Source organism: Mirounga angustirostris, unplaced genomic scaffold, assembly GCF_029215605.1.
Source record: "Mirounga angustirostris isolate CCGP_5_RB_7025 unplaced genomic scaffold, mMirAng1.0.hap1 SCAF_11, whole genome shotgun sequence".
NCBI lineage: Eukaryota > Metazoa > Chordata > Mammalia > Carnivora > Phocidae > Mirounga > Mirounga angustirostris.
In genome coordinates this window covers 109,242,619-109,261,190 of record NW_026991719.1, presented here as the reverse complement: position 1 = coordinate 109,261,190, position 18,572 = coordinate 109,242,619, and the positions used below count along the sequence as shown (strand labels likewise).

The 18,572-nt window shown below is 43.9% G+C and overlaps 1 protein-coding gene across 1 annotated transcript; it reads right to left on the bottom strand.

Moving 5' to 3' along the window:
* Window positions 1-1,095: 1,095 nt before the first annotated feature.
* Window positions 1,096-1,401, bottom strand: LOC123839389 (small nuclear ribonucleoprotein G-like). Its single transcript, XM_045868873.2, has one exon. The coding sequence runs from the start codon at window positions 1,399-1,401 to the stop codon at window positions 1,177-1,179; it is 225 nt and encodes a 74-aa protein (XP_045724829.1). The 3' UTR covers window positions 1,096-1,176.
* Between the last annotated feature and the right edge of the window lie 17,171 nt (window positions 1,402-18,572).

Genomic DNA, 18,572 nt, shown 5'->3' with positions numbered 1-18,572 from the left:
GAACATTTTAAAATAACCAGAAAAGGGGCGCCTGGGTGGCTCAGTCGTTAAGCGTCTGCCTTCGGCTCAGGTCATGATCCTGGGGTCCTGGGATCGAGCCCCGCATCGGGCTCCCTGCTCGGCGGGAAGCCTGCTTCTCCCTCTCCCACTCCCCCTGCTTGTGTTCCCTCTCTTGCTGTGTCTCTCTCTGTCAAATAAATAAAATATTTAAAAAAAATAACCAGAATGAAAACCACTCTGGTTCCTGTGGGATTTCCAGGTGGGCGCAGGGGCTGGAACCTTCCTGTGTACAATGCGTTTGGGGACCCCCAGCAGGTGGCTGTCTAACCATGCGCTCAGCCTCAGGCACCCATCAGATAAGGAAGCGGGAAAGAGATCTTCCCCACCCCAGCTCAATCCTGTGTTTTAAACTTCCCCACATGGAAATCACCTACCTGAAATGAAGGCAAGAGATTCTGGATGAAATTATCTTACTCTCATTATTGGTCCCTATGTTTGGGAGAAACTTTAATTTTCCGGCTCTCGTGGAACAGGCTGCAGATAGAAGATCTCTCACTGAATGCTTCTGAAATGAAAGAAGAGGCTAGAATATCACTTCCATTAGACTCTGCTCTTTCTTACCCTTTGATTCTTTCCCCTCTAGCCCCACAGCTACTACCCTGGTGTCAGGGCTGGGCTAGGGTGAGGCCAGGGAGGTGCTTGGCTCTGCTGCAAAATTTAAGGGGATGCCCAAACCCTCACATTTTTAAAAGATTTATTTTTAAGTCATCTCTACACCCAATGTGGGGCTCGAAACTCCAACCCCGAGCTCAAGAGTCACATGCTCCACCTACTGAGCCAGCCACTCACCCCAAATCCTCACATTTTTAATGCAGTATTTTAAATATCCAAATGAATGCAAAAAATCTATAATGAACAAAATATCAGAAATTTAAGTACAAAATCTGACAGTGCCGTTCCAAGCCATGTTGGAGCCTGAGGCAAAAAAAAAAAAAAGTGTGTCCCTATATACATGTTTTTATGTATTTTTTTGACTATTATAAAAGTTTATTTAACAAAAAAGTTCAATATGAAAATGCACACGACCGGATTTTTATATTGTAGTAAAACAGGTACTATGGAGGGGATATGTGGAAACAGTTGATTTCTTCTGATGAACACACCCATTGTTTATACTCACTCCAAGGCTTCTAACATGATGATACTATTTCCTAGTATTACCACCATTCCAATATTGTTCTGTTGCCCACCAGTCGCCATCTCCACACATTCATCTATCACAAGATGCATAAACAGATCGAACCCCCGCAATATTCCCTGGACATGTCTGCCACCATTTAATTTCAATGATACTTTCTTGTCCATAAATTTTTTCAACTCAGGAGGGTGAGCTTTGCTCATGGTGTCTACTCGGCGAGCTCAAAGATCTGTTTTTATGTATTTTTAAAGGTGTTTTTTCCCCAGAAGTAGATTTAGAAATTATCATTGATGTGTTTGTTTTAAATCCAAAAACTTAAATTAAATTAAAACCTTGGGCGCCTGGCTGGCTCGGTCGGAAGAGCACACAACTCTTGATCTTGGGGTCGTGAGTTCGAGCCCCACATTGGGCATAGAGATTGTTCAAATAAATAAAATCCAAAAGAGTAAAATTATAATTAATAAATCCTGTTTGGGGCATAAATAAAATACTGAAGCCCAAAATAATGTTGGGAGTTTGAATATACCTACTTTTACATTTTTCAGTGTTTTTTTTTTCCAACTACTTTAAAGATTTTATTTTATTTATTTATTTGACAGAGAGAGAATGAGAGAGAGAGCACATGAGAGGGGGGAGGGTCAGAGGGAGAAGCAGACTCCCCGCCGAGCAGGGAGCCCGATGTGGACTTGATCCCGGGATTCCAGGATCATGACCTGAGCCGAAGGCAGTCGCTTAACCAACTGAGCCACCCAGGTGCCCTCCAACTACTTTAGTTTCCATTTGGTGAGATAATTTTTCTGTTTTCCTTGCCTTGCCAAATTCATCCCAGCAGACCAGCACACATTTGTTTTAGAGAGAGAGCGTGAGGGGGGAGGGGCAGAGGGAGAAAGAGAAAATCCCAGGCAGATTCCCCGCTGAGCGTGGAGCCCCGATGCGGGGCTCGATCCTACCACCCTGAGATCATGACCCGAGCTGAAATCAAGAGCTGGATGCTCCACTGACTGAGCCACCCAGATGCCCCAAACCAGCAAACATTTATTAATTCCTACCTGTCCAGCACTGGGCTGGATTGTGGGGATGATACAAATACGAATAATGTAGAGCCGTTGCCTTGCAGGAGCTCGCGGTCTTCTAGAGAGTTCAGACCCCGCACCCCGGGGCTCCAGAAGAGGGAGAGGCTGCAGTAGGTTCTGCAGCTAGAGAAGACTACTTGGAAGAGTGGCAGTTTAGCTGGAAGCAGAATGTGCCAGAGCCTAGAGTCTGCAAGAGGGGGTGTGGACAGAGGGAACTGGAAGGAGATGAGACAGGAAGCGGAGGGGAGCCCAGAAAGAGACAATCTTGAAAGAGTAGTTGAGGAGGGACTCTCGAGTCAGACAGCTCTGGGTTCGACTCTGGGCGCCACCATTTCCTCCCTGAACAGTGATTTTTCCTCATTTTGCTTCCTTGTCAAGTGGGGGTGTGCTGGATATCCTCTGCATGCCCCCCCCCACCGGCTTCTCTATCCTGCTCTGCTACCAGGATGCAGATCTTAATGGACTGCGTCAGCGGGCTCCTCTCCCCTCTGGCCTCCGGTCGGATTGGGCCAAGGGAGGCACTAGCTGGAGGCTGGGCATCAGGAGAGTGGGGGCAGTGTACTTCCTCACCTGGCTTCCTCCTTGCTTCGCGGGTGCAGGCCGTCTGCATCCCTCTCCCCACAGCCACCCACGGCTTTTTCAGGGCACACCCCCCGTCTTTTGCACCCCCAGCCTGGGGTGGTGAGGGCGCCCGGCTCATGCTAGCACCCTTGTGCTTCCACAGGCTTTGTGAGTTTCCCTAACTCTGTCCACACTGTTACAAGTAGTCTCTTCATTAAAGTCCCCTTATTTACCTGTTTGGAAGGTGCCATCTCTTTTCTTCTGGCATGTGGCACGCAGTAAGTGCTCATTAAACGTTTGCCCTTATACTACACTGCCGAGATGAAAGCTTCTACGGTAAAGTCTCCTGCTAGAAGGCTCCGTCCTTTGCAAAGATCTGCCTCGGGGGCCCTGCGTTAGCCTAGGTGTCAGCAAAATAGAACAAAGGATTCTCCATTCGAAGTCAGAAGCCGTGCCAGGGTAAACGTCACGATTGGCTTTCCCAACAGCCTGGCTCAGTGATGCCAGCCAGATCATTATTCCAGGCAATTTCTTCTGCCATTGTTCCCTTGGACTGGGTCCATCACTTTGTCACCTGGTGCAGAGGCCTCAGTGAGCGGTGTATCAACATGCATTTCAAGCAGCCGTGTTTCCGTTTTTGTTTCTGTCTTTGGATCAGTGCAGGTCAGCCCTTCACTGCACTCACAGTCTATGAAATAAAGACCTCGTCTGAGGCCCCCTGACCCTCCCCACTCCCTCCCATGTGTGGGTGCAGCAACGTCGGGATCTCAACCGTGGCACCGTCGGGCTCTGCGTCAGGGACCTCCCTGGATGGACTTGTGTGTTGTGTTGATCGGTCAATGCAGAGAAGTTTTATTTCTGAGAACGTTGTTGCATCAAGCCATAATCTGTGGCCTTGGTAGAGATATCACGCTGGCCTCCATTTTCCTCCTGAAGCTGCCGGAAATCCCAATCCTGTCCCCCTCCCTTCATTGTTGGTGTCATCACTGAAGACGCTGTTCCGAGAATGGTCCCTCTGATCTATCCTGTAAGTTTACAAAAGCTACAAACAGTGTTCTGAGATGATGTACATCAATTCCTCTGGGCGGGGGGGTTATGGTTGTAACCATATGAAGCATTGTGCTTAACACCTACTGCGCATCGATGCCGGGAGACTCCTGGTTTATTATCGGCGTGTCTGTCTTAGTGGCTTCTCATTAAAGCAGAGCTCGGTGTTGCTGCTCTGTCACCGCAGGATGTGGCCTCTGGGTCGCTCCGGTGGGTGTCCCCAGCTCTCTGGTAGGGCCTCCATTTCCCTCTCCGGAGACAAAGCCAAGGCCTTGGGACTCAGGCCTGACGCTTCTGTAACAATTTCAATTCTTCCTTAGGTCCCTTTGAAAAAATGGCTATACCCACACACGTGACTCGAGTGCAGGCTTATGAAAAGTAAACAGGCCCCCTTCATTCCGGGGGTTGGGGGGAGTGCTGTTCAAACAGAATGCACACAGCTCGAGAGTGTCCAGCGCATCTACACGTTCATTAACATTCCGCTTCAGCCCATCGCCGTCTCAGCATTGTGTTTCTAGGCAAGTCCCTTTGTTTGCTGTGTCACTATGTCATCCTTCCACTGTTTGCTCCCTTTCTGGAATTGATGGACTTGGATTTCAATACGTGCTTCACTGCTACACGGGTTTGGAACCACAGCAGGATTATTTTTACCCCATTCTTTCATTCATTCATTCAGCTCCACGCTCAGCGTGGAGCCCAGTGCTGGACCTGAACTCATGACCTTGAGATCAAGACCTGAGCTAAAATCAAGAGTCCGACGCTTAACCGATGGAGCCACCCAGGCACCCCCCCGCCCCATTTATTTTTATTGTGAGCTTGAACCACTCTACTAAAAAATAAAAATAAGAAGACTCAGAACCGGATGCACATTCAATTCTATCTGTGTCACTCCAAGTTCACTTATGACCTGGGCTGATGCACGGACTGGGTTCCTGCAGCTCTGTAGTCAATGTGTACACACTCTTTCACTTAATGTTATTGTGTACACACATCATAGATAACAGAGCCCACATACTTGTCATCTCGAATGGCTGGAGAGAATTCTGCCACGGAAGCTCAGCACTTTAGAAGACATCAGATTTGCATCTTTCTCCACTTGTGGGTGGCACTTCAAAGTGTACGAGCTGTAGAGAGAGTTCTGCTTCTCTCTGGCCACGAGTCAATAACAAGACACAATATGAATTAAGTCACATCGGGAACAAAACTCAGCAAGTTGAATTTAATTAGTATATATTGTTACAGGGCAGTCTAGTCTCTCCTGGGTAAGGGCCTGATGTTGCCAGGCTCCAGTTATCATTTACTCAGCCGAGTGCAGAAGGTGTGATTCGAAACAAACCTGAGCTGTTTTGAAATGTGGTTCTAAGGAAGCTTGACTTTCATTTACCTTTGAGACGCCCACCTTCTGCTGGGTGCGTTGGCTTGGATCCTTTTCATTTGCACCACAGGGAACTGGATCGCCATTGTTTTCCCCTCCAAGCGTTCGTGTCTTTCTAATTTCCTGGTTCCTGTGGTCTGACAAAGCCTCACTGACCGTAAGCGCTGTGAGATGGACGTGTTACAAGCTGGCGAAATACTAGGTTCATTTCCCTCCCAGCAAGGGGTAAGTATACAGTCTCTTGCTGAGGGTGGACGAGTCCCTTGGATATGATCATTTAAGGCCATTCAGTGCCTTTTGACTTATCTACCTGTTTCAGCCCAATTCAACCTTGGGATAGCACACTTTGTATCTGTGGCAGATTCCAGTGCAGCACTAACATCTCTACCTTCTCGAAATAGCCAGGAGAAAGACTACCATTTGCACGGCAAATCGGGTGGATGAGAGAGGCCATTGACGGGTTTGTTCAGAAGAAACCGCTTGGTGGCTACGGGCTGCATTGTGTCCACAGTGATTGAGCACCTCACTTCAGAGCAGTGGCCCCAAAGGGTGCTCGGCCCCACAGTTGTCCAAAGCAACTGTCTTTTTAAGTAAGCACTACGCCCAACGTGGCGCTTCCACTCGTGACCCTGAGATCAAAAGCCGCGCGCTCTACCGACTGAGCCGCCCAGGCGCCCCGTGATGGCCTCTCCTAACAACTGGTTTACACTTACAAATCCCCTAGCTAGAGGCAGAAATGTGTTCCATGGGCAGATTACAGAATTAAGTGAAGTAGCCTACTGTGAAAACCAAGCCATGACCTTGGCCTCCTTTTAAACTCTGGTCTAAGCAGCTGAACTTACCAGTCACTGCTTATAAGCCATCCTTGCTACTGGAAAAACAATTCATGCACGTTTGCAGCTGATAACGGGATGTAATAACCCAATACAGTGGGTGGTCCAGGAAATCAATCTTTGCAAGTCTGAAAGAGGCAGTAACTAATGTGGTAGTCCTTTGCTTTTTTAGGGAGCTCTGTTTAGCATGGCTAGGAACCTTGCGCTAATAAGGTTTCACCCTTTATTTGCTTACTGAACTATGAATTCATTTGTTCAATGATTCATTCATTTGTTCATTCATTTACCAAATATTTATTAAGCACCTTATGTGTCCCAGGCATTGCACTAGGTTTAGAGGCTACAGAGGTAAATAAGGCAGTTTCTATTCTGGAGGGCCTCACGTGTTAATTACTACTACTACTACTAATTATATTACAATTGTTTTATTACTATTGCTATTATTATTGGATTATAGTGTGATAAATGCTAAACCAAGGCATATACACGTACTATGGGATCACAGATGAAGTAACTACTCTTGGGGCAGGAGGTGGTGAGGAAGGATGTCACAGACTTGGTGTTGAAGACTGTGTAGGAGTTCACTAAACAAAGAAAGTCAAGGATTCATTGGGTTATTGAGATCAGATAATTTTTCACTTTAATGCAACCAGAGAAGAAAGTTTTTCTTCTACTAAGAAAACAGGTTCATATTTTTTCTAATTTCATTTGTACCCATGTTCATTTACTCCTTCATTCATTCAATATATTTAAAATTTTTTCCAGTTTATTTATTTATCCATAATCGACCATAACATGGTATTAGTTTAAGGCGTATGACATAATGATTTGATATATGTATATATTTGATAAATTGGATATATTCCAAAATGATTGCCACAATAAGTTTAGTTACCATCCATCACCTTATATAGTGACAAGGTTTTTTTCCTTATGATAAGAGCTTTTAAGATCTACTCTCTTAGCAACTTCCAAACATATAATATGGTATTGCTAACTCCAGTCATCATGCTGTATGTTACATCTCTAGAACTTATTTATTTTACAACTGCAAGTTTGTACCTATTGACCACCTCCATCCAATTCCCCCACCCCCGACCCCCTGCCTCTGGCAACCACCAATCTGATCTTTGTTTCTGTAAGATTGGGTTTTTCCCCCCCAGATTCCACATATAAGTGAGACCATACAGTATTTTTCTTTCTCTGTCTGACTTATTTCACTTAGCATAAAGCCCTCACGGTCTACATTGTCACAAATGGCAGGATTTCCTTCATTTTCATGGCTTAATAGTATCCCATTGTGTGTATGTGGGCACATGCATGCACACGCACTACGTTTTCTTTATCCATTCATCCAATGATGGACACCTAGGTTGTTTCCATGTGTTGGCTGTTGTGAATGATACTGCAAAGCAGATGGAGCACTTACTATTCGCTGAGTATGTACTAGGGGCTATGGCCCTATTCTAGGTACTGAGGAAACAGCTCTAAAAAATTCAGACAAAAATTCCTGCCCTCTTAGAGCTTACCTTCTATTAGGTAAGGAGACAGACAACAAAGAAATGAACAAAAAAATCATATATATATAATAATAAGAAGGTAATAAGTTAAAAGTTCTCTGAATAAAGTAGGAAAGAGATACAGGGAGTGGGTCACTCACACCTGATTATGGTGGTAAAGGAAGGCCTTGCTGAGAAGGTAACATTTGAGGAAAGAGGCAAGTCATGAGGCTATGGGGGAAGAGTGTTCTGGGTAGGCCCGTCAGTGTGACTGGAGCGGACTGGGAGGAGTGGTGGCAGGAAATGAGATCAGAGAGGTAGCAGGAGGTCAGGCCGCGTAGAACCTTGTCAAATCTAGTAAGGTATCTGGCTTTTACACAGAGACGAGAAGCCCTTGGAAGCAATAAAATCATGGATGCTGGTTGAAAATTTGGCTCTCAGATTTTCCGGAAACTCCTGCAATGAAACAAGCATTAATATTTTCCAATGAGGGGCGCCTGGGGGGTGCAGTCGGTTGAGTGTCCGACTCCTGGTTTTGGCTCAGGTCATGATCTCAGGGTCCTGATATCAAGCCCCGCGTGGGGCTTTGTGCTCAGCAGGGAGTCTGCTTTTCCCTCTCCCTCTGCTCCTCATCCCTACTCCCTCTCTCTCTCTCATAAATAAATAAAATCTTAAAAAATATATTTTCCAGTGTAAACAATAAAGTATATTTTTAAAAGCTTTTTTTTTTGCAATGAGTTAAAAACTTCCTTAAAAAACTTTTCATAGGGCCGCCTGGGTGGCTCAGATGGTTAAGCGTCTGCCTTCAGCCCAGGTCCTGATCCCAGAGTCCTGGGATCGAGCCCTGCATCGGGCTCGTTGCTTGGCGGGGAGTTTGTTTCTCCCTCTCCCTCTGCCTGCTGTTCTCCCTGCTTGTGCTCTCTCTCTATCAAATAAATAAAATAAATAAAATCTTAAAAAAAAACTTTTCATAACGTTAAAAAATAAAGTTTTCATTAAAGTCATGATTTTAGACTATTTCGTGCCATAACTCAGTGTTTCCCTTGATTATGGCTCCTGATTCTACTGCTCTGTCTGCCCCCTTCACCCCACATTTAGAAAGTGCTGAGATTACAGATGGCTGACGGGAGTGTGAGGTGCCTCACAGGAACATCACCCCCAAGGAAGGGGCACAGACAGCACAAATGGGGTGACTTGGCAGGGAGGGGGTGTTTGGGGGTCTCGATAGAGAAAAACGCTTGCAGAAGAATCCTTGAAACTCCTCTGAATCTCTGGGAAATACCCGTGACGAGACTTCTAAATACATAGACCTACGTATTTAAAGTTGGACAATGACAAGAGCCTATCCTTGAAGACTGTTACTGCTCAACATTGAATAACACTAACCTAGATTTCAGCCTGCTTTTTTTCCAACAAACAAAGAAAATGAAATGTAGTTCAAACATTCACATTTGGCCCTCCCTAAAGACACTAGAGATATTCCAGAACGGGCAGCTCTCTTCTGGGTATTTCTCTGAGTGGCCACTGAGTGGCAGTCCAGGGAAAATTATTATAAGCACAACCTTGCTGGATACATATTTATTAAACGGAAACTAACATAATGTGGAGGGTGGAGATTTTTTCTGCCCCTGGACTCTTCCGCTCTCTGAGTCCTGCTGTGGACCCACCGGAGGCAAAGGCAGGGTCATTTGTCAGTGGTCTGCCATTAGCAAAGGCCACACATCTTTCATGGCCCCTCTGGGGATGGGGTGAGGGTATCGGAAGCAGGTATGTGTTTATGTATATATGTGTAGGTCACGACCATTAATCTGCCAGTGCCATTCAAATGGCACCTAGAGAGTTGCTCGTTTAGCTGCATAATGTGCTCTTTAAATAGAACTAAACCAATTTGGGAATGCAGCCCTATGCAGCAATTTGGTCGGGTGGTAGTGGGAGAGAGGGGAAAGGAATAATGCTGGCAGCATTTAAGAGTTGAGATGGAAATGGCAGGGAGGAGGCCAAAATGGAAGCTCTTGAAATGTACTATTGTTTACGTCTAGAAGTCCAAGCTATTTCTTGTTCCATTAGCTGGCCCCTGCTATCCTATTAAAATTGCCATGTCTTAGCGCTCTATCTCTGAATGCCACTCAAATCCCAGCATTTTGTGAGGTTCAATCCTTGGCTCTTTGCTTTTCTTCTATAGTCTTTCTCTGGGAGCTTTTGTTCACTATTATAAGGAGGACTCCCATTTCCAGCCCCAGTCCACCCCTAGAAGACACCTCAACTGGATGCCCCACAAATACCTCAACTAATATTAGCCCTGTTATGGGTGGATTTGTGTCCTCTTTAAATGCATATGTTGAAGTCCTAACTCCCAGTACCCCATAATGTGACTGTATTTGGAGATATGGTCTTTACAGAGGTAATTAGGTAAATTGAGGTCATTAGGATGGGCCCTAATCCAATACAGCTGGTGTCCTATAAGGACAAGCAGATTAGGACACAGACGTGCACAGAGGAAAGACCATGTGAAGACTGAGGGAGAAGATGGCCATTGACGGGCCGAGGAGAGACGCCTCAGAAGAAACTAACCTCAGTGACACCTCAATCTCAGCCTTTTGCTTTCAGAACCGTGAGAAAATACATTTCTGTTGTTTAAGCCACCCAGTCTGAGGCACTTCGTTATGGCGGCCCCAGCAAACAGATACAAGCCCCAAACACAACTCAGTTTCCCTACTTCTTAGTTGATGACACTTTACTCGGCCCAGGCAGAGTCATCTTAGTGTCCTCCCTCTCTTTTTCCTCTCCCTCCAAACCCCTTGCTATCCCCATATAATGGAACCCAAAGCTCTATTTATTCAGTCACTGAAATATCTCCCGAATCCATCTTCTCCATCCAGACCTCGCTTCCATTGTCTTAATTCAACCCACCTCATCATCCATCTGAACTGTGCAATGAATGGCTTCTTAAAGTATGTTTTGGCTTTTCATCTCTCCCTTCCTCCATATACCCTTCACTCTATCACCATTTAGCCCTTTAGATGGGAGAAACGATAGCGTTGATGGTCTACTGACGGCAATAATGCAGTGGAGAAGGAGAGATGATGAGCCAGGTGAAATGGGAAGGGGTCTAGTATGCAAGTATGCTAGGGGCGTCTGGGTGGCTCAGGTGGTTGAGCGGCCAACTCTTGGTTTCAGCTCTGCTCATGATCTCTTGGTCATGGGATCGAGCCCCACATCCAGCTCCACACTTAGTGCAGAGTCTGTTTCAGATTCTCTCTCCCTCTCCCTCCCGCTCATTTCTCTCTCTCTCTCAAAATACATAAATAAAATCTTTAAAAAAAAACCAGTATGCTAGTACACAGGAGCAGTCTTCCATAAGAACACACACAGCTCATCTGCAGGAACAGAAAAGAAAGTAGAGAACATGGTACAGGTGTAGATAATGTGGTAGATTTGGTGGTGGGAGTGTAGAAGGTCTCTTTTGACTGCTGTTTTTTTTCTCCGTAGGAGAAGAAGCATGTTCGTCAATCAATCACCTGACAGTGAGAATAGTAAGGATAAGCAGTAAGCTTGAGAAAATTAGAGAAGTTATGAAATCATCGAGGCACATGGGAGAGAACTGGCCTGGGGAAGGAAAGAAGTAAGGAATAGTACATTTCAAGAGCTTCCATTTTGGCCCCCTCCCTGCCATTTCCATCTCAACTCTTAAATGCTGCCAGCATTATTCCTTTCCCTTCTCTCCCACTACCACCCGACCAAATTGCTGCCCAGATGCTGGGCAGTGCTGGATGTTTGTGGTCTTGGAGGTAAAGTGGGAGCAGTCAACAGAACTTGGTACTTTTCTCTAGCTAGAGTGGGCTGCACAGAGGCAGGTCCAGTGTTGTTGGAGAGTTAGATCTCACCAGGTTGGGGGTTTGCCAGGTGAGAATAACAGGAATATAGAGGCCAGGAGATTGAAGAGGATGACCATAATGATGGACTGAAGAATTTATTTTTTTTAAGATTTTATTTATTTATTTATTTATTTATTTATTTATTTATTTATTCATTCATGAGAGACAGAGAGAGAGAGAGAGAGAGAGAGAGGCAGAGGCAGAGGCAGAGGGAGAAGCAGGATCCCCGCTGAGCAGGGAGCCCAACGCAGGGCTCGATCCCAGGATCCCGGGATCATGACCTGAGCCGAAGGCAGACGTTTAACCATCTGAGCCACCCAGGTGCCCCGGACTAGAGAATTTAATGCCAGGAAGGAAGTGAAGCTTTGAGGGGCCGAGGATCAGTGAACAGATGGTACGATCAGCAGACTTTAGGACACTGCGGTTGAGGGAGTTCCGGTTCAAAGACAAGGGAGCTGGAGGGTAAGGAGATGGTCCCCAGAGTGGGGAGCTTAAAAATGAGTTTGGGGTCAGTAGTGGCAGTGAGATTCTGGGGAGAGAGGTCAAGGCGGCTCGGAGACAAGATCATTGGTGGAGAGGAGTTCAAGGAGTGAGAGGCCAGAGTGGAGGAAGGATCATCTATATGTATATTAAAACCACTAAGAATGATGACTAGTATAGAGTTTTAGAGAGATTATGATCCCAGAGCTAAAACTGACATCAGAAACTTGTAGTTTGGGCCCTTTGGAAATGACAATTCTCAATCAATACCAAGCAAAGCCATCTACAATTTCTGACACTGTTGCTTCCAATATCTGTCATATCCCTCATTCTCACCACCTCTTGACTAAAGCCGAGACCTATCGGCTTTACTGCTCTGATACACAAAGCTTGGCTAACATGTCTCTAATTCCCAAAGCAACTATCTTCACCAGAATAGGAATTTTTATTCTAAAATTTCCCAAAGCATTAATCCAGCTTTCTAAAAACATTTAAATGTTTTCTTTTCTTTTCTTTTTTTTAAGATTTTATTTACTTGAGAGAGAGAGAGAATGAGCGGGGAGGAGGGGCAGAGGAAGAGGGAGAAGCAGACTCTCCGCGGAGCAGGGTTCCTGACGTGGGCTCCATTCCAGGACCCCCAGATCCTGACCTGAGCCGGAGGCAGACACTTAACCCATTGAGCCACCCAGGTGCCCCTAAATGTTTTCAAATATAATGTGCCTTGGGCATTCACAGGCTTAACTTTCGAGATCTCTATGTTTAGGGGAAATCCAGGATGTCCACACCATGTCGTGATTTCCTGAGGTACAAGTCTGAACTTCATTCCCTACCGGGCTGAGATGCAGAATAAGACAATGGTTGACCAACATGTGTTAAGTCGAGCCAACCGCCCAGATTCCCCAGCTCAGAACAGGAACGCCGATGAAGTCAAAACAATTTTGCTCCTGTCCACCCCTACTGCACACCGCGTAAAATAAAGGCCCTGAAAAGAAAGCCTACTGCTGGCACTGGCAATGAAAGTGAGCAGAAATGAAGGGAATCTAAGAAGGCGGTGATTCTTTTGCAGAACACAGAGGCTTTGTGAGGCAAATCACATATCACAGTGATATTTCAGAATTTCAAGGACCTTCTGTACAGCTGTACAGAATAAAGACAAATCTGCATATTCTTTCTCCAACACTTTCGCTTCGGAATAGGCAAAACATGTCCTCATAGCTATACCTCCCCAACACTACCCACCCCCAACACTTGCACTCTTTGCAAATCAAGTACAATAACAAACATTTGCTTTGTGTAAGAAAAATTAAAACCACAACCAGTTGGCTCTTCCTCTACCTGTAACAGTAGGTTTCCCTCTTATGGAGATTAGGATAAAACTAGAAATTTTGGTGTCTTAGTCAAGCTTGTTAAAATAGGATTCTCCCTGTACAGGCAAATGTCACAAAGGCCAGAGAAAGATTTAGGTCAAATGGACGAGGACTTTAATTATCAACCGTGCACGTTTTCAGATCCTAGAGCCTTCTGTGAAACCCCAGGCTGCTTGCCCCAGGTAACTACTCTATTATTGAAGTGAGTTGGAGATGATTCCTCAGGGAGAAATTATAATTGGAAGTGTCATTTATCTTAAACTTCTATCCTAAAAGACAAGATCCTGGGCACAAAGCCAAGAACCCCATATATTTAGAATATTTTTAAAACCCTTGAACAAGGAAGCATGCTTCAGTGCAAGTTTAATGTTCAGGGTTCTCTTGAGACATTTTTAAAAGGAGGGCAAATAATAGATACTTAAGTTTATTTTAATGATATCTTTGTGGAAGTCCCTAAGGTCCCTTCCAGCCCTAAGATCCTGTGATTCTAGGTCTGATGAAACTATTTTAAAGGACTCACTGAAGGGATAACCACAAATAACCTACCCTGGGGAGATTTCTAATGAGCAATTGATCTGCATTGTAAGAAGTGCGAGACCACATCTTGATCTACTTTGGTATCCACCACAGGGTCTATCAGGAACTTAGACCTATAGAATTTTATCCACGAAATCTTCTTGTTGACAGATGACTTAAGAACAATGAAGTTGGAGAGGGCACTGCATTATTTTTTTGTGAGAGGTCATAATGATGAATTATAGGGTCATAGATTTCAGAGCTTGATGAGACCATTGGGATCATGTAATTCAGTGTTTTCAATTTGTAAAGCCCTGGAAACTTTTCTTCTAACAGAATACGTTAGTTTGTTTGCAGTAGGGATGGGGATCCTGGAGACCTGGACCTCTGCAAAACACAATTTAAAAAGATACTGATCTAGTCCAAAACTCTCAAGACATTAGGTAGCCAAGGCTATAGAGGGAAAGACAGTGGACAAGCATAGCACATCAGTGCTATAGTCCTTGACTCTCCTTTGACTCGTGGTTTTTCCTGGGTTATGTCATAAATACTTTGGTTCTTAACAATCAGGTCCTATCCCTGTGATCATTTGATCATCACACCCCAGCTGAGCTGAAATATTTCCATTTAACTCAATTCAACTCAAATTTATTTCATTTGGCAAACAGAAAAAATAAATCTGAATTTCATAGGATTTGTGGCCTGGAATTCAGATTTTTTTGTTTTTGTTTTTGTTTAAGTAGACTCCATGCCCAACGTAGCACTCAAACTCACAAGCCTGAGATCGAGAGTCGCATGTTCTACTGACTGAGCTAGCCAGGCGCCCTTGGAATTCAGATTTTTAAGGTCCTCTCCAAACCATGTGAAATCTAAATCCAGTAGTGAAGGATGGTATTAGGAAGCAATATTAATAGGTTTATCGTTTCTTTTTCTGACGTTCATGATTACTGAAATTAAAGGAAGAGAGAGGGTTTCATTGTGCACATAATTAAGAGAAATTAAGACAAAAAACACTGAGTTTTGTGAGGGCAGGGATATTGCATATTAGATCACTACCGTATTCCCAGCGCTTAGTACAACGCCTGACAGATAGTGTGATGGTTAATTGTATTTGTCAACTTGGCTGGTCTAAGGGGTACCCAGATAGCTGGTAAAACCTTATTTCTGGGTGTATCTGTGAGGGTGTCTCTGAAAGAGATTAGTCCTTAAATCAGTAGACTAAGTAAAGATTGCCCTCACCAGTGTGGGTGGGCATTATCCAATCCATTGAGGGCCTGAATAGAATAAAAAGGCAGAGGAAGGGAGAATTCACTCTTTTTACTTGAGCAGAAACATCCATCTTCTCCTGCCCTCAGGCATCAACACTCCTGGTTCTCAGACTTTTGGACTCAGGCTAGGACTTAGACCATTGGTCCCCTAATTCTCAAGCCTTTGGACTTGGACTGAATTATAGTAATGGCTTTCCTGGTTCTCCAACATGCAGACAACAGATCAGGGGACTTCTTAGCCTCCATAACCATGTGAGTCAATTCCTATAATAAATCTATCTATCTATCTATCTATCTATCTATCTATCTATCTATCTATCTAATTATATATATCCTATTGGTTCTGTTTCTCTGAAGAACCCTGACTTAATACAGATAGTAAGTGTTAGATGAATATTTATTGAATGAGTGATGACAAACGGTCCTTACCTTGAATTCTGAAAAAGGTAGAGGACCATTTGTTCCCCAAGTCTATATAGACACTGACTGTGTGTCTTGCCCTTTGTTAGGTGCTGGCTGGATTGGAAGAGGTAGAGCTCCAGATGCAGAAAATATGATTCTTATCTTCAAGGAACTTACCATAGGAATTGAAATAATTTTTAAAAACCACTAGCAATCACCCAAGAAACAAGCACACACTGTGTAGTACAGGATTCAGCCTTGAGCAACTTCAGCAAAATGGTGGGATAGGAAGCTCCAAGGTCTTGTTCCCTATGGAAACACCAAAACCAAAAAATCTGGCTAAATAATCTTATAGTAGCAGTGGAAAACAGTCAAAGGTCTACAGCAACCAAGTGAATGCCCAATCAAGAAAAAGCTACATTCAAGACAGAAGGAAAATTTGTGGCATTTTTGTCACCCTTGCCCATTCCCTCCCTGGTGCAGCATGGTTTTGGCGGGGGAGAAGGTGGCAGCCCAGTTCCCAATTCCCTACCTAGAACCAGAAGGAGCAGCACAGACTTTATTTGCAACATTCTAACCTAGCTGGGGGATGCCTGATGGACTAGTCTCTGTTTTGCTCAACTCAGATCTCAGGTGAGGAGAAGCACTGGGGCTTAGGAAAGCTGCAGGGAGACTAAGACCCTTTGGCAAGATATAATGGGTACAGACATATAATAGGCCAGCTAAGGATCCAGAAAGAAGCTGGTGTGAGACTATTTGAGAAATTAACACATTTAAAAAAGCAGCTGTATATACAGAAGAATCAAAAAAGCCAGACACAAGCCCACATAAGATGCATGCTTAGAAAAGACCTGAGAAGATCTTAAGCTTTCTCCATGAGCTGAACCCAAGGCTCAGGGCACACCCAGCAAAATCGCAAAAGACTTCAGCACAGAGCTAATGTGCAAAGACTGGAAGGTGGCTGTTTTTTTTCAAATGCCCAATCAAAAAAAATCATAAAGGATATAAAGAAACAAGAAAATATGGTCCATTCAAAGGAAGAAAATAAAGTAGCAGAAACTGTCACTGAAAAAACAGGCATCCGACTTAGTAGAAAGAATTCAAATATGGTCAAAGAACTAGAAGAAATATGGACAAAAAAATAAAGTAAATCAGGAAAATGATATATGAACAAAATAGGAATCGCAACAAAGAGATAGACGTTATTAAAAGGAACCAAACAAATTCTGGAGCTGAAAATGCAAAAATGGTTCAACATAATAAAGGCCATATGTGGAAAACTCACGCTAACATCATATTCAATGGTCAAAGACTGAAAGCTTTTCCTCGAAGATCAGGAACAAAAGAAGAATCTTCCCTTCTGCCACTTCTATTCGATGTAGTATTGGACATTCTACCTCATACAATTAGGCAAGAAAAATAAATAAAAGGCATCCAAATTGTAAAGGAAGTAGAATCATCTCTGTTCACAGGTGACATGATCTTATATGTAGACAACATTAAAGATACCACAAAATCTCCTAGAACTAACAAATGAATTCAGCAAAGCTGCAGGATACAAAAAACAGTTGCATTTCCATGCAATGAACAAACTGAAAAGGAAATGAAGAAAACAATTCCACTTACAATAGCGTTGAAAAGAATAAAAGAGGAGTAAACTTAACCAAGGAGGTAAAAGACTTCTACACTAAAAACTAAAAAAATATTGCTGAAAAAATTATGAAAGACACAAATAAATGGAAAGACACCCCATATTCATGGATTGGAAGACTTAATGTTACTACCCAAGACAATGTACAGATTCAATACAGTCTCTACCAAAATCCCAAAATAGAAAAACTATCCATCCTAAAATTCATATGGAATCTCAAGGGACCCTGAAGAGCCAAAACAATCTTGAAAAAGAAGAATAAAATTGGAGGATTCACTTTCTGAATTAAAAACTTTCTATAAAGATATGGTAAGCAAAACAGTACGGTGCTAGCATAAGGATAGACATATAGATCAATGGACTAGAATAGAGAGCCCGGGGGCAGCTGGCTGGCTCAGTTGGTAGAGCATGTAACTGACTCTTGGTCTTGGGTCATGAGTTCGAGCCCCACATTGGTGTAGAGATTACAAAAAATAAATACATAAATAAGAGAGAGAGAGCCCAGAAATAAGCCCTTGCATACATGATCAAATTATACTTGACAATGCCAAGACCTTTCAATGGGTAAGATAGTCTTTTCTACAAATGGTGCTAAAAAAAACACCCCTGAACATCGACATGCAAAAGAATGGGAACTACAAGGTAGGGAATATGAGCATCAAATAAGGGGTTGGACTATAGCCCAACAACTCAAAGGAGTACTAGGCTTGCTCTAACTGGCCATTTAAGACTTAAAGTTTCACTCCAGGGATAAAGCCAACCACAACTGCTTACAACAGAGGTTCTCAAACTTGAGCCTGCCTCAAAATCACCTGGAGGGCTTGTTAGAATACAGATTGCTAGGCCCCACTTGCAGGGTTTCCAATTCAATAGGTCTTGGGAAGGGCCCCCGAGTTTGCATTTCTAACCTTTCTCCAGTGAATGCTGATGCTGCTGGTCTGGGGACCACACTTCCGGAACCACCTGCCCAGGGTAAAAGGCTTCGGTCCACTGGAGAACTTCAGATCAGTAACCTCCTCAGGGTTGAGAAAGGCCTGGCTGCAATTTAACTCCCTTGCCAGGAAATTTGCTGATGTTTCAGGCATAGTATTCAGCCTGGCCTCACTTTACTATGATGAGCCAGGCCAACCTGCTTGCTAGTGGTTGTGGTCCAGGGATGTGAAAGGCTTGATGTGTTGGCCTGGGATTTTCTGAGGTCTGCTCAACAAATCGCACCTGTTCTGGCTTTCTGTTGTGGTTTTTATGTATGGAGTGTTCCCAAAGGGAGTTATTAAGTTGAATCCACTGATAATCAATCACAGGTGAACTTGGCCTTTATTACATATTACCTTGCGGAAAGCCACATAGTCAAGTGCCCCTCTTTTTTGAGTCTACAGTTTCTGATTCCCCTGGTCTTCTCTTTCTATAGTTGTCTGAATTCTGAAAAA